The sequence below is a fragment of the Bufo gargarizans genome, chromosome 8, assembly GCF_014858855.1.
Source record: "Bufo gargarizans isolate SCDJY-AF-19 chromosome 8, ASM1485885v1, whole genome shotgun sequence".
Classification (NCBI taxonomy): domain Eukaryota; kingdom Metazoa; phylum Chordata; class Amphibia; order Anura; family Bufonidae; genus Bufo; species Bufo gargarizans.
In genome coordinates this window covers 145,473,387-145,488,006 of record NC_058087.1, presented here as the reverse complement: position 1 = coordinate 145,488,006, position 14,620 = coordinate 145,473,387, and the positions used below count along the sequence as shown (strand labels likewise).

The following is a 14,620-nucleotide window of genomic DNA, read 5'->3' as shown; positions in this document are numbered from 1 at the left end:
AATACAAAGGGGAACTGGGACGATCAATGGTGTAACTAAAGGCACATGGGCTCTGCTGGAGAATTTGACTACGGCAGCCTTCTTTATAGAAATGTGAAAACTTTTCTACCTGTGAATTCTCACAAGAATGTCTCAGAGAGAGGTCATTGCACTCGATCTAGAAATTGCAAAATAATGTTTTTTTTAAGGAAACTTGCATGAAAAGTAACTCATTGCATAGTCAGCATAACAAAACACATCAGTGGTTATAACCTTCTTACAACTCAATACAACAAACTCATTATATGGATGTCCAAGCTTTCAAATTTGTGATTTCTGCCTATGTTAAAGTACAGACCACAAGCAAAAGGTTATGTTACGGTTCTGTGCATCCTTCAAGTTATATGAATCCGTAATACCAAACAAAAAGACGTCTATGGTGCCCTAGAGTATAACCACAATTTCATACATCGAGTGTCCACCTGCAATACACACATGAATGGCTAGCGGTTCATAGACTCCTACATCCAATCAGGGACATTTATTAAACTGTCTAGAAAACCTGTCTTTGTTGTCCATAGCAAACTATCAGAGCACAGTTTTCATTTTTCAAAAGCAGAATCCGAAATAAAAGTAGTGTTGCGATTGGTTGGCATGTTTCTTGTAGACAGTGTCATAAATTGGCCCCTACGTCTCTCTACATTTTGTTGCCTTTCCCAATTACTGGGCATTAGACCTTCACACAGAATCTATTCTGGGTCCAAAAGTAAACATCAAAAGAAAATATAAGAACCTCTTCCAAGAACTTTTCTTAAAAAACTTTTCTTAAAAAAAATTAACCAATAAAATGTGGAGGCACCAGATAGGCTAGAAGTTTTAAGAAACAAGAGATATCAAAAAATTCTAACAAACCAAAGTGTTAAGTTAAGAGCTCCAAAGATAATGTCCTCTGCTGGACCGTTGGGAACCATTACTGTGTCAGAACCAGGATCCTTTGGTAGTCTAAATGATCAGTCTGACCATGGTTGGTACAAAGACTAGGCATGCCATATGGTAGACTTGTAGCCCTGGTGGAGCACATCTCAGTTGACCATTGATCATTTTCAATATGTAACTGCAGCTCAGTTTGAGATGAAGCCTTAAAAAGGCTAATTTTGACAGGAAAATCACAGAATGCAGCATTAAACAGTCAAACATTCAAGGTTGACTAAAGTCTGTGTCATGCCCTGCTCTGACTATGTGCGGAGGTCTGCCAGATTAGCAGCACGTGTTTAGTTTTTTGTTTTGTGTTGGAGTCGTGCTAGATCCGCCTCCCTTCAGGTGCACTGGGTGGGGTCGTTGGTTTAAATTACTCTCACTCCATGTGTTCCGTGCGGGTTATAGCTTCTGTCTGGCTTTGGAATCAAGGAAGGAAGGATTAGCTGTTCCTGATCAGATAAGATAAGTTGGTTTCTGATTTCTTGTTGTTTGCTGTCTAGGCTGTTTGAGTTACGTCTGTCCCCTGCAGGTTCTGAGAGAACAGGCTGCCCCTATTCCCCTTTCACCATCTCAGGGATTCTAGGGTATTTTCAGCCCAGGCACGAGGACACATTATTCCCACCTTAAGGGTCTGAATGTGGGCATAGCAGTATAGGGAGAGCTGTTAGGGATTTGCTAGGAGGTGACCTTATCCCCAGCTTCTCGCCTAGATACTTGTTGGTTTATTTATCTGTGTATCTGATATCCTGTCCACCGTGACAGTCCGCTGGAACGGGAACCATTAGCATGAAACGATTCTCTGTTCAGACTCATTGAGGAAGATGAACAGGGGTGGTCTTCATAAGACAATTTCTTTAAAGACTGATTTTACCGACTGCAGGAGGAATAATGAACTCACTATCTGTATATAATGTCTGGTCCACCTGTAGTCATCATAATTCAAATTAGCCTTTTTCATTTGGGTCTAATGTCATGTATGTATCATGTTAAACAGGATTTTTTTTTGTTTCCACCATAAAAATGACTGGTCAGCCAACTTCAACCAGTTTTGATGTTATAAGAGAACTGCACATATGGAATAAAAATTACACTGTAGTATGCAGTTATAATAACTGGATCAGAAGAACATTGCTGCATGGCAGTGTCCATATTTAGGGCCACTGAAACTAAATATTGTAATTACAGAAAAGGTTTTTCTTAATGGTAGAGGAGCAGAAAGCTATGAACAGGCTGGAAGAACACGCTTCAATGACTGAATAAGCAGAGTGAGTTTCAGAAGCAATTCACATTGAGCGCTGCTGCACCAACGAGAGGTAGATCGTTACTCCACAATAAGGTGCGCTCTGCTCTGCTCCCTCAAATAGTGCATCAATATAGGGTTAAAAAAAAAATCTCTTACAGAGAATCAAGTGGATTAAAAACCGCATATCGAGAGGTCAACTCCTTACAGGTGAAAAATTTGAATATCGTGCAAAAGTTCATTTATTTCAGTAATGCAACTTAAAATTAGAATATTGTGAAAAAGTTCAATATTCTAGGCTCAGTATCACACTCTAGTCAGCTAATTAATCCATATCCCCTGAGCAAAGGGTACCTGAGATTGTGACTTTGGGGTTTTCATAAGCTGTAAGGATACTTTCACACTAGCGTGTTTGCTGGTTCAGGCAGGGTTAAGAAAAACCGCTTCCGTTACTGATAATACAACCGTCTGCATCCGTTATGAACAGATCCGGTTGTATTATCTTTAACATAGCCAAGACGGATCCGTCATTAACTCCACTGAAAGTCAATGGGGGACGGATCAGTTTTCGATTGTGGCAGAGAAAATTTATCTGTCCCCATTGACTTGCATTGGGTTAATGCCGGATCCATCTTGCAGCCGCATCCCAGGACGGAAAGCAAAATACAACATGTTGCGGTTTGCTCTCCGGTATGAGGACGCAACTAAACGGAACAGAATGCATTTTGGAGAATTCCGTTCTGTTCAGTTCAGTTTGCCCCCATTGACAATAAATAGGGACAAAACTTAAGCGTTTTTTTTCCGGGATTGAGCCACTATGACCGAACTCAATACCGGAAAACTTAAACACTAGTGTGAAAGTAGCCTAAGCCATAATCATCCAAATTATAACAAACTAGACATTAAGCCTGTTACAATAACGGGCGCTAGAACAGTAGTGCATAAACATTAGTAGGAACAGTCTATATTGTGTTTCATTGTGTTTCTTGCCTCCATCACAGATTTTGTTAAAAAGACTGGACAAAAAAATCCTTACATACAGGACTTTTTTGTGTGGTAAAAAGAGAGGATCCCAAACAGAAACTGAATGGATCTCATCATAGTCATTGGAGTCTGTTCAGCTCTGTTCCTGTCAGTTAGGCCTGGTTCACATCATGTTTCGGTCATACGATTAACGTACATGAAAAAACTTAGGCCCCTTTCACACGGGCGAGTATTCCGCGCGGATGCGATGCGTGAGTTGAACGCATTGCGCCCGCACTGAATACCGACCCATTCATTTCTATGGGGCTGTTCACATGAGCGGTGATTTTCACGCATCACTTATGCGTTGCGTGAAAATCGCAGCATGCTCCTCTTTGTGCGTTGCGGTGCGATAATCCACGCAACGCAGGCCCCATAGAAGTGAATGGGGTTGCGTGAAAATCACAAGCATCCGCAAGCAAGTGCAGATGCGGTGCGATTTTCGCGCACGGTTGCTAGGAGACAATCGGGATGGAGACCCGATCATTATTATTTTCCCTTATAACATGGTTATAAGGGAAAATAATAGCATTCTGAATACAGAATGCATAGTAAAATTGCGCTGGAAGGGTTAAAAAAAAAATAAAAATTTTTTTAACTCACCTTAGTCCACTTGCTCGCGTAGCCGGCATCTCCTTCTGTCTTCATCTGAGCTTTGTGCAGTAACAAGGACCTTTGGTGACGTCACAGTCATCACATGATCTTTTAACATGGTGATGGATCATGTGATGACTGTGACGTCACCAAAGGTCCTTGTTGCTACAAAAAGCTAAGATGAAGACAGAAGGAGATGCCGGCTACGCGAGCAAGTGGACTAAGGTGAGTTAAAAAAAATTTTATTTATTTTTTTTAACCCTTCCAGCGCAATTTTACTATGCATTCTGTATTCAGAATGCTATTATTTTCCCTTATAACCATGTTATAAGGGAAAATAATACAATCTACAGAACACCGATCCCAAGCCCGAACTTTTGTATAGAAGTTCGGGTTTGGGTACCAAACACGCGCGATTTTTCTCACGCGAGTGCAAAACGCATTACAATGTTTTGCACTCGCGCGGAAAAATCGCGGGTGTTCCCGCAACGCACCCGCACATTTTCCCGCAACGCCCGTGTGAAAGGGGCCTTATAGTATAACGGACACCTTAGACAGATGCCATACTGTGGCATCTGTCACCATAGAGGTTCCATTGTACAAAACATGTATATTCTTCCCTGTACTTTATCACTTGGCTATAATAGCCTGCTGTGCATTTACTACACACTGCAGCACATACATCAGTGTGATATGTGTGTGGCGCAGCGCGAGATGTGTGTGGCGCAGCGCGAGATGTGTGTGGTGCAGCGCAAGAAGTGTGTGGAGCAGCGTGAGATGTGTGTGGAGCAGCGTGAGATGTGTGTGTGATGTGTGTGGCGCAGCGTGAGATGTGTGTGTGATGTGTGTGGCGCAGCGTGAGATTTGTGTGTGATGTGTGTGGCGCAGCGTGAGATGTGTTCGGCACAGCGCGAGATGTGTGCGGCGCAGCGTGAGATTTGTGTGTGGCGCAGCGTGAGATGTGTGTGTGGCGCAGTGTGTGATGCAGCGTGTAGCTCACACACTGCACTACATACATTACACATATTGATACATTGCTGCACTGTCACCTTGTGGTGCAGGTCAGACTGGATGTCCGGGCTCCCCTGCAGTGGTCCAGCACTCCATTCCTCTTCAGCTCCACGCCATTTTTGCAGGCACAGCGCTGCCCCTACTCTCCTCATACATTGGGACTCGGGAGCCGGCCCCTCCTCCTTTGAGCTCCCGCCAGCTTCCCCTGCTGCAGTGCGCTGTATCTCTCCTGCGCCCGCCCAAACTAACCAATAGCAAAGCTCCTTACTGTATGGAGCTTTGCTATTGGTTATTTCAGGCACAGGCAGCATCGCTGCGCTGCCTGTGCTGCTCACTGCGCTGCTGAATGTAGGGGAAAAGTCTACTGGTCGGCCTGCTGGTGTGGGCGGCATGTGGAGCGCCGTGTCGTGCATGCCCAGTTTAATTATCGGTACATACGAACGGACACGCAGCACAGGGCTTTTAATATTATGGATGTGCAGGGAGGATGAGTGTTGTTGTACATGATATACAGAGCCAGGGAGGATGAGTGTTGTTGTACAGGGGCAGTAATGATGAGGGTCGTTGTACATCATATACAGGGGCAGTGATGATGAGGTTTGTTGTACATTATATACACGGGCCGCTGACAGACGCTTTATACTCTTCAGTCGGTGGAGGGGGTTGTTGATAGGTAACCGTGTCCGGCCCCCACAGATGACGCTCTCAGAGGTGGAGATTGGTCGGTCGCAGTTGGAAACTGCCGGTGCCCGGTCTCAAGCCCCAGTCCGGTGCCCGCTGGACGAAGCTGTGGGAGTGTCCCGGTGACTGTGGCCGTGCCCTGGGGGAGGTTTCGGGCTACGGACCCTCCATCCTCCGAGCCTCGGGCTCTCTCATCTTGTAACCAGGAGGACGGCGGAGATGAGTCGGTAAGGAGCTGCAGCATCCCGGACTCCGTGCCCCGCATGCTGGAAGCCGGTCTCAGGTGAGAGCTCAGCCCTGGGCACCCGTACAGGGCCTGCCGGGTAATGACGCGTCCCCGCGGACAGCGTGCTCCTCCCCTTCTCAGGTGACAGCCCGCAATGTAGTGTAATCATTGTGGAGTCTGTCCGTTGTGGAGCCGCACACCCCAGGCAGTAGATCCTCAGCACAGAGCGCGATCCCAGCCAGTGCCGGGTGTAAGAGGTGCCATAGAGAAGAGATTGTGCCAGGTGTACTGCCAATGAGGATGGGTCCCCAGTGCCGGTCCCGCCTACGCCAGCGGTGGTGATTGGGTGGAGCGCTGGTGTGGGCGGCGTGTGTGCCGATAGGTCGCGCATGCGCATTTAACATCGGCACACACGCACGGACACATCGCAGGCACAGAAGGACTTTATTATAGAGGATAAAGGCTTGAAATATCTCGATTTGCATGTAATGAGTCTATCTCATATATTGGTTTCACCTTTTAAGTTGCATTACTGAAATAAATGAACTTTACACCTGTATATCAGGCCATGACGCGCTGGTCTCTCTGTTCAATGACTAAATATAAACTCTGCATTAAAACAGCACACTGAACTCCGAGCGTTCACAGAAACAGATGGTGGCCAACAGCAGGTGCACCCCAGAAACTGTGACAACTAACTTTCCTTGAAATTAGACTGAAAATTGAGCTGGTACACTCTTGCCATATGGGCGACAGAAACTACAGCGAAGAAGGAAACTCCGGTTGCCAGGTTCAGGAAACAATGACAAGCACAGTTCAATTTAAAGAGGACTTGTCACCACAAAATGCAATGCAATCTGAAAGCAGCATGTAATAGAGCAGGAAGAGCTGAGCAGATTGATATATAGTTTTATGGGGAAAGATTCAGTAAAATGTGTAATTTATACATTTATATCTCTGCTACTTCCACTTCCTGTGAACAGCTATCGGTACAGTTCCTATGGAGGAAAGGTGTAAGGCCAATATAGGATAAAGGTAAATTGAGCTTATACTGTAGTTCTATGGAACTAAAGTATAAGCTAAAATAAATCTAACTACTTTATATTGTAGCCTCCTAGAGGGGCTAAAAAAGAAGTAAAAAAATTAAAAACTATTTAAAAATATATAATTTAATACCCCGCAAGTACAGGTATTTAGCTCCTATAAGTAAAACCAATGAAAGGTCCTCTATAAAATATAAAAATATTTATCCCATATAGCGAATGGCATAAAAGAAAAAAAAAAAATCAAAATGGCCAATTCATCTTTTTTTCATTGCTCACTTACCCAAATTTAATAAAATGTGATCAAAAAGTCACACACTTCAAAATGGTACCAATAAAAACTACAGATCGTCCCACAAAACATGAGCCCCCACACAGTTCGGTAGACAGAACTATAATATGAAAAGAAAGTTATAGGGGTCAGAATATGGCAATTTTTTTTCAGTATTCAAACACAAAAAAAGATACATATGTGGTATTGTTGTAATCGTACTGACCCAGAGAATAAAGGGCATGCTACATAGGGAACGCTGTAGGGACAAAACCTGTAAAACTGTGGCGGAATTGCAGGCTTTTTTTTTTTTCAATTCCACCCCATTTGGAATTTTTCCCCGCTTCCCACTACATTGTGTGTCATATTAAACGGTGGCATTAGAAAGTACAACTTTCCCCGCAAAAAACAAGCCCTCATATGGCTATAAGAACGGAAAAATAAAAAAGCTATGGCTCTGTGAAGAAAAATAAAAACGCAAAAATGAAAAAATCTCCAGTATCCAAGGGGTTAAAGCTACCGTTGATTTCAATAAACAAGGCCTTTTATTGTACACTCCTATGCTCACCACTAGTGGTGCTTGTAGTCATCCTACCTGCATAATGTGCTGCATCTTCCTATATTTTAAAGGGACCATGATTTTAAAATTCATACATAACATATCGCTATGCCGATGCAATAAGCATCCTCATTGTGGCTCTAAGCAATAAAGTTCTATTGGTTTTTGTAGATACAAAATCCTTCCACTGACAATCTGGCCTGTTATCCATGACCTTTGCCTCTCCATTATCTTCAATGAACTGAACCAGTCTGTCCTAACGTATCTTTTGATAATTTAGCAGAAAAGTCATGACTGGAAATCCTGCAATACAATTATTGAAAACATGAATAAATGAAATGTATTTTCCTAGTCACTGGCTTCAGACAGTACAGCGAGACAGTAACTTTCTATTTGCAGAAGCATGGTGCACCGAGAGGAAATAGGATCCGGATTCATTAAGTGAAGATCCGTTGCGTAACTGCAGGTTTTGTGTCAGCTAGGCAAGCAATGTTTTTCAATGAGCAGACTATCTCCATGGCGTGGTCAGGATGAAGAAAAACAATTACAGTGCCGAGAAGATTAGCAATGAGCGCGTTTACCTTCGTCGGTGTGAAATATTCAGTTCAGATTACTTTATTGAATTTCTGGCAAGTCTTTTACATATAAAAAGCCCTATAAAATGGGCAATAATTAGGAGGAATCATTGCAGAACGGGACATCTGTGCTGAGTCGGACATAATGAAACTGAAGAATGGCAATATTTCATACAGTCAGGTACATGAACCGGTGTGTGATCTCTTAACGCATTCATATTTTCCATATACATACCGAAGAACTTGACGTTCATGGCATATCTTGAGAATAGTATGCAAATTAGCTCTCTTTCAAAAAAGAAAAGATGTGGCATTGGTGCCACCAGATGTAAGGTATCCTATAAATCAATGTTTGACCTTTAAAACAGGCCTTGTGACACAACTTATGATTATAGCCAACCCAGTATCTCATCTGCAGACAGTTGTTTCAAGGTGATTTACTCTCATCAGTGCAGAACAGAGAGAACTGGCTAAACTGGGTGAGAAACCTTTGTCAGGTATAAAGATATGGTATAAAGATATGGCTACATTCACACAACAGTGAAAGAAAATGGCCATTAAAAACGGACTCACTCATTTTTCACGGCCATTCTTCACTCCTATCTATACGGCCATTAAAAACGTACTCCCTGATTTTCAATGGGGTCCGTCTGGCTGTGAAAACAGCCAGAAATAGGACAGTCGTGTGAATAGCCCCATAGGCTTGGTTCTAAAAACAGGTGTGGGAATGTAGCCTTAGTGACTTAAGCTCAGCATCCTGTTTACTACGCACCCTTTAGAGTAGTTTATGGGGGGTGGTCCAAGGTGACAGCCCCTTTATCAATTCTCTGTATATTGCTATTAAAGGGGTATTCTCATTTCTGTCAGAATATGCCATACATGTCCTATAGGTGAGGGTTCCACCTCTGGGACCAACACCTATCTCTTTAGATGTGCTGACAACGTGTCCAGATGCTAGAAATGATGATTGAGGTGTCCACACCAAAGATCACTTCTACAGATGCATTTTACTGGTTTATCATGTGAACTGTGTCACAGTTATAGGAGCAGATTATGATGATTCGAACATTCGTAGGAAGGTTTGTTCTTGATAATCTGCCCTACTGTTAGGCAATTTAAATGCGCCTTAAAGAGGTACCCCTATCCCAAACAATGGGGGCATATTTCTAGGAGGTGGGACCCGCACCTATCAGACAATGGGGGCATATCGCTAGGATATGAGATGGGAATACCCCTTTAAGTGACTAAAATCAGCGGGTCTGTCACTACAATACACTGCCCACTGTCAGGCAAACATAAACTTGATAAGTTTCCGTTAATGGAGCAACAGTATTTTTGACCAGGGTCGGACTGGCCCACCAGAGTACCAGAGGATTCTCTGGTGGTCCCAAGCTCTGACAATAATAGACCCCTAATAAAACAGGGCCCTTAAGGTCCTATAGACACGGAGTCCCTTCGGTGGTCCCAAGGGGCTTCAGTCCGACACGGTTTTTAACCACTTGTTGTTTGTGCTATTACAGCCATAAAAATGCCAGAAAGCTTGAAGGATCCATCATGTATACGTTTTTAGAACAGTTTAGATTATTTGCAGTCCAAAAACTTACTGTGTAAAAGTGTAACCAAATCTAAAATCATCGTTCCCTACGCGACTGGTTCATGCAGAAATGCAACCCTCTCTAATTTCTATCCTTCAAACGTTGTATCAGTAAAACGTACGTTTTCTAAGATCACAATGATGGCCCACGATCACTGCACGCTCTGTCATTTACATGACTCCACACCATTACAATAGATAATACGTTTGCCGTACAGCACATTTTAGGTTAGAAATAAAAGCGATCATCCTTCAAAAATATAGCAGGACCAGCCATCATCAAAGCATGGATCCCCTCTAACATGAGGCAGGCCGGTTTAGGAGAACAACTAGTTGAAGATGATGTGAGAACACTAACCTTTCCTTTATAGCTGCTAAATGGCTGGTTTCATGTTTACTCCGAAAACATCCCTTTGTGGCCCTTTGCTCAGTTTTGTAACATTTACACTTAAAGATCATGACTTTTCTACTCTGAGCTCTTCCATGCCAACAAACTTTAAAGGAACAGCAGAACTTAACCTTCAAATTAAATGTTTTGAGTAGATTCAAGCAACACCAAATGACACTTGTTTAGGGTACTGCCATCTCATAAAGTAATGGTGTCTCGCTCGGATATGCCATAACTTTATGACAGATGGGGGTCCAACCTCGGGGACTGCTATCTTTCCTGAGAATGAATGGGCTCCAGCATTGGTATAGCTCTGCTCCCTCTTCCAAAGGTGACCATATAGCTTCACCTGCTGTCGGCCAACACTCATTCGGCTGACCTCCCCTGTACACAAGACGGACTCCAGTGAGTGCATGTGTCCTCAAGTAAGCTACTGCCAGACGCCTCTGGTGGCATATTCTGTCCCTACAGGACAAAGGATGGGGCACACTGAAATTCAGTATGTCAAATCCTCCTTCCACTACATCTGCCAAACGATGCCACAGATATTGATGACCAATCCTTAGGATAGGTCATCAATATCAGATTGTAGGAGTCCGACACCACCACGATCAGCAGTTTCAGGTAGCCACAGCTCCAGTGATCCGTACCGAGCTACACCCTGTATAGTGGCTATGCCAGGAACTGCAAGTCATCTCCCTTTAAAGCAGGGTTTCTCAACTCCGGTCCTCGGGACCCACATACCGGTCAGGATTTGAGAATATCCCACAGAATGAATACCTGTGGTTAGTCCTGATGCATGGAAACGTATTATATCACCTGCTCAATACTAAGGAAATCCTGAAAACATGACTGGTAGGTGGGTCTCGAGGACCGGAGTTGAGAAACCCTGCTTTAAAGGGATTGTCCGCTTTTTACTATTGTTGACCTATCCTCAGAATAGGTCACAAATATCAGATCGGTGGGGGTCAGACTCCCAGCACCCCTGCTGATCAGCTGTTTGAAGACAAGACGGTGCTCATATGAGCACTGCCTTCTCTTCACTGTTTACCTGCTCGTCGCAGCAATTACAGCGGTGAGCAGGTGCAATTATGTATGGCGTCCCCATTCACTTCTATGGGACAGGTCTGTCTGTTCAGTTCAATACTACACAACGTCACCTAGACGAGAACGGGGACGTCATACTTGCGGCGAGCAGGTAAACAGAGTAGAGAAGGCAGAACTTGTATGAGCACTGCCAATCTGATATTGATGACCTATCCTGAGTACTAGAAAAACTGGACTAGAAAAACATAGCTGCTTTCTTCCAAAAACAGCTCTGCTCAGCCCTATTCAATTCAATGGAGCTGAGTTGCAATACTTGACATAAGCCCCGGACAGGTGCGGTCCTGTTTCTGGAACAAGACGGCCATCTTTTTCTAATCCTGGATAAGCCCAATATAAAAGGAGCTGCAGTAAGACGACCACTGAAATAACATACCTAAAGCCCATGCTGTACTGAGCCTCAGGCGTTTGATTAGATTATGAATGAAGTTTACAATGGTTTAGACTCCACGGTACAACAAGTCTAAGACATTGCATCAAAGAATACAAATGTGAAAGGTAACGTATTTTTATGAGGCATGATAACCTTTGTTCCCATCACGGCCGACAGTTAATGGCCACCATTGTGGAAATAAAATAATTGGTAAGATAATAATGAATGCACGTTCTTGCCCACAAGTCAGTGAATGCCATAAGGTGCAATCTAGGAATACAAATAGCACTATTTGGCAATCTACAATAAATTCTCAGCTTTTTAGCTCGAGTACGGGTAAATTCAATTGCATACCTCTCCAAATAACAACAAAAACAAAACTGCCACCTAGAGGACCTCAATGGTACTGCATCGTAAAAATTAAAATGCTTCCAGACAGTAAAAGACTTGCAGCCTAAACTAATGCTTTAAGCCAAGTATTACAAATGTGGAGCAGTATGCCCAGTAAAGCCATGTGTTAATCTTTCTGCAATTAAGTGCTAGAAACTGTCCTGAGCAGATCAGTCATTAACTCCACGGCCTGAAACCCTTTTGAAGTGTGCTGGAACCGTTCCCTGGATGAAGCCTCCTACCTTGCCAAAGCTTGGATTTTCGCTGCGTGCCGCTCCTCCTGTTCTGCCACACTCCTCCTCAGGTTGTCAATTTCCAGCCTGAGTGCTGAAGAATGTTCCATCTCTGAATCAAGCAGGTTTCTCAGTGATCTGGAAAAAGAGCAAACCATCTGTCACATTCTGCAAAGTCTGCCTTTCCTCCAAAAGGTTTGAACAAGAGAAGAAAAAGTAATGGTAACCAAGTTCCACAAACTCTGTGTTCTCAATCTTGGACTGTGTTCACATGTGCGTTGGAGGCACGATGCACACGCTGCTCGGTAAAATGCCGGAATCTATGATGAAAACCCAGCGGCTTCCATTACAGTCAATGGGGTCTGGTAGGCACCATTCGCGCCCATTGTGTGACAGAGCAGTCTCTGGCATGTATTCCGTTTGTATGCTTCTATGACGGATGTGAACAAAACCTTATTACTTTTTTTTTATTTTTTTTGGTAGTCATAGCATCGAAGTAGCATAGCCTATGCAAATTTTAGAAAGTTTTCTTATTTCACCAAGCAAAATAAATGAAAAAACATTGCAAATAAACTATCCCACTATTCTGTGTATACAACTCCAATGCAGATTTGTTTGCCCCCTACGGTTGCAGACTGCTAACAAACCCTGTGTGTAATCTGAGCCTGAAATCACTCCTTTTACAGTATTTTTCTTGATAACTTACAGATAGTAGTGGAATAGGCAGATGGAAGGAAGACCAGACTACAAGGAGTTTGTTTGTAGTCTGTAGCCATGGAGATACACAGTACATAAACATTATAGTGATACTATTTGCAACATTGTTTCACTAGTTTTTTTAGATCCACTGTAGAAGTGAACATGTTGGTTGAATAAGGGGTATAAAAACTTAGAAATATGAAGACAAATCATGTACTATTGGGAGTTTAAGTCTCACTGGTTAGCACTGCTGGCTTTGAGTCACACCAAGGGAAACATCTGGATGGATGTTGTAGGCTTTCTCTGTGTTGTGTGGATTTCCTCAGACTTTTCTTGTTTCCTCCAAAAGAGGGATATGTTTATTGGATTCCTACAAAACTAGTCTCAGTGTGTACGCCTGAGACAGGGAAATTAGATTGTAAACCTCATTTGGGACTGATGTGAATGAGGACAATCTCTGCACAGCACTGCAGAACATAATGTGACTACGGTATATAAGCAATGGGAATTAAAAAACCTGAGCTCTGACCTTTGTCGACTCCCTGCGGCACTCTACAGAGTACTTGAATGCTCTTGGGCAAAGATGCACAAGTCGATAGCAAAAAAAAAGGACAAAAAGCCTCTAGAAATAGATAATTCAGTAACGTGGAAAGAAAACGCACAATGCACTACTGCACTCATACATTTTCATTCCCTCCCATGTAACATCTGGCTAGTGTGTTATAGTTAAAATATGAGACCGAGCAAACACCGCGCCAATGCTCTGCCGGAACCCACCGCTGACTGATCTAGGGGCCAGAAGATACAACAGGCAAGAGCACTGACATTTCTCCATGACCACACACACAACACTAGTGGAAAGAAGCTTAACAATGTTAATTAAAACCTACGCATTTTCATCCTCAAGTTCTTTTTTTCTGTTCATCATGAGAACGACAGCTTGACGGAGTTCACCTAAAGAAATACAACAAACAGCCTTTACCATCACAGCACAGAGATGGTTACTCCAATATACGATGGGCATTTCATTCGTTAGAAAGACGTGCACAACTTAAAAAAATATATACAACTTTAGAGACGGCAACGCGTTTCAGGCCCGTGCGCTTCTAATGAATTCATTCTGTGTTCATATGTAAATCAGGCATCCGCGTCACTGAATAATCCCAGTTCCAATTATAGGCTTCTTTTCTAATATCCTATGTCATATCATGAAAATCCTATTCTTGGCTTCGATTTCAGTGAGAAGTTAAAAATAATCAGTTCACATGGCAGTCGTTTCTTGAGTCCCTGCCAGCCTGTGCTATGTGCAGTTATGCTAAAACAAACCTGTTTCTTCATACTTGCCCGTCATCGAACTCTCAAAATGGAACACGCTGCTCATCTGTACAAAAAAGAACAGGAAGCCGCCCTCCAAAATAGTGCCATTTACAGACACCTCACTTTATTTATTGCAGCAGCTCTGATTTAGACTTGAGATATCAGAACAGGCGAATTTAATCATTTTGTACAGATCCGGTGATGGGTACGAGGCCGATGCTGCTCCTCTAATATGTGCAGCAGTTGAACACCTGTGGCTTGGTGCCATATGAATTCTCATGATAACGTAGAGTATAATGGCTCATACATACAGCATGTTTGAGACAGTAACGTGGCATCTAT

The 14,620-nt window shown here is 43.1% G+C and overlaps 1 protein-coding gene across 1 annotated transcript in view; it reads right to left on the bottom strand.

The window, feature by feature from the left end:
- Window positions 1-14,620, bottom strand: part of SNX29 (sorting nexin 29) — a 503,522-nt gene that overhangs the window by 380,469 nt on the left and 108,433 nt on the right. Inside the window, exons 12-13 of the mRNA XM_044303674.1 lie at window positions 13,852-13,915; window positions 12,272-12,400 (exon numbers count right to left, since the gene is read on the bottom strand). Of these exons, the coding sequence (XP_044159609.1) occupies window positions 12,272-12,400; window positions 13,852-13,915 (193 nt within the window). The remainder of the gene's footprint in view (window positions 1-12,271; window positions 12,401-13,851; window positions 13,916-14,620) is intronic.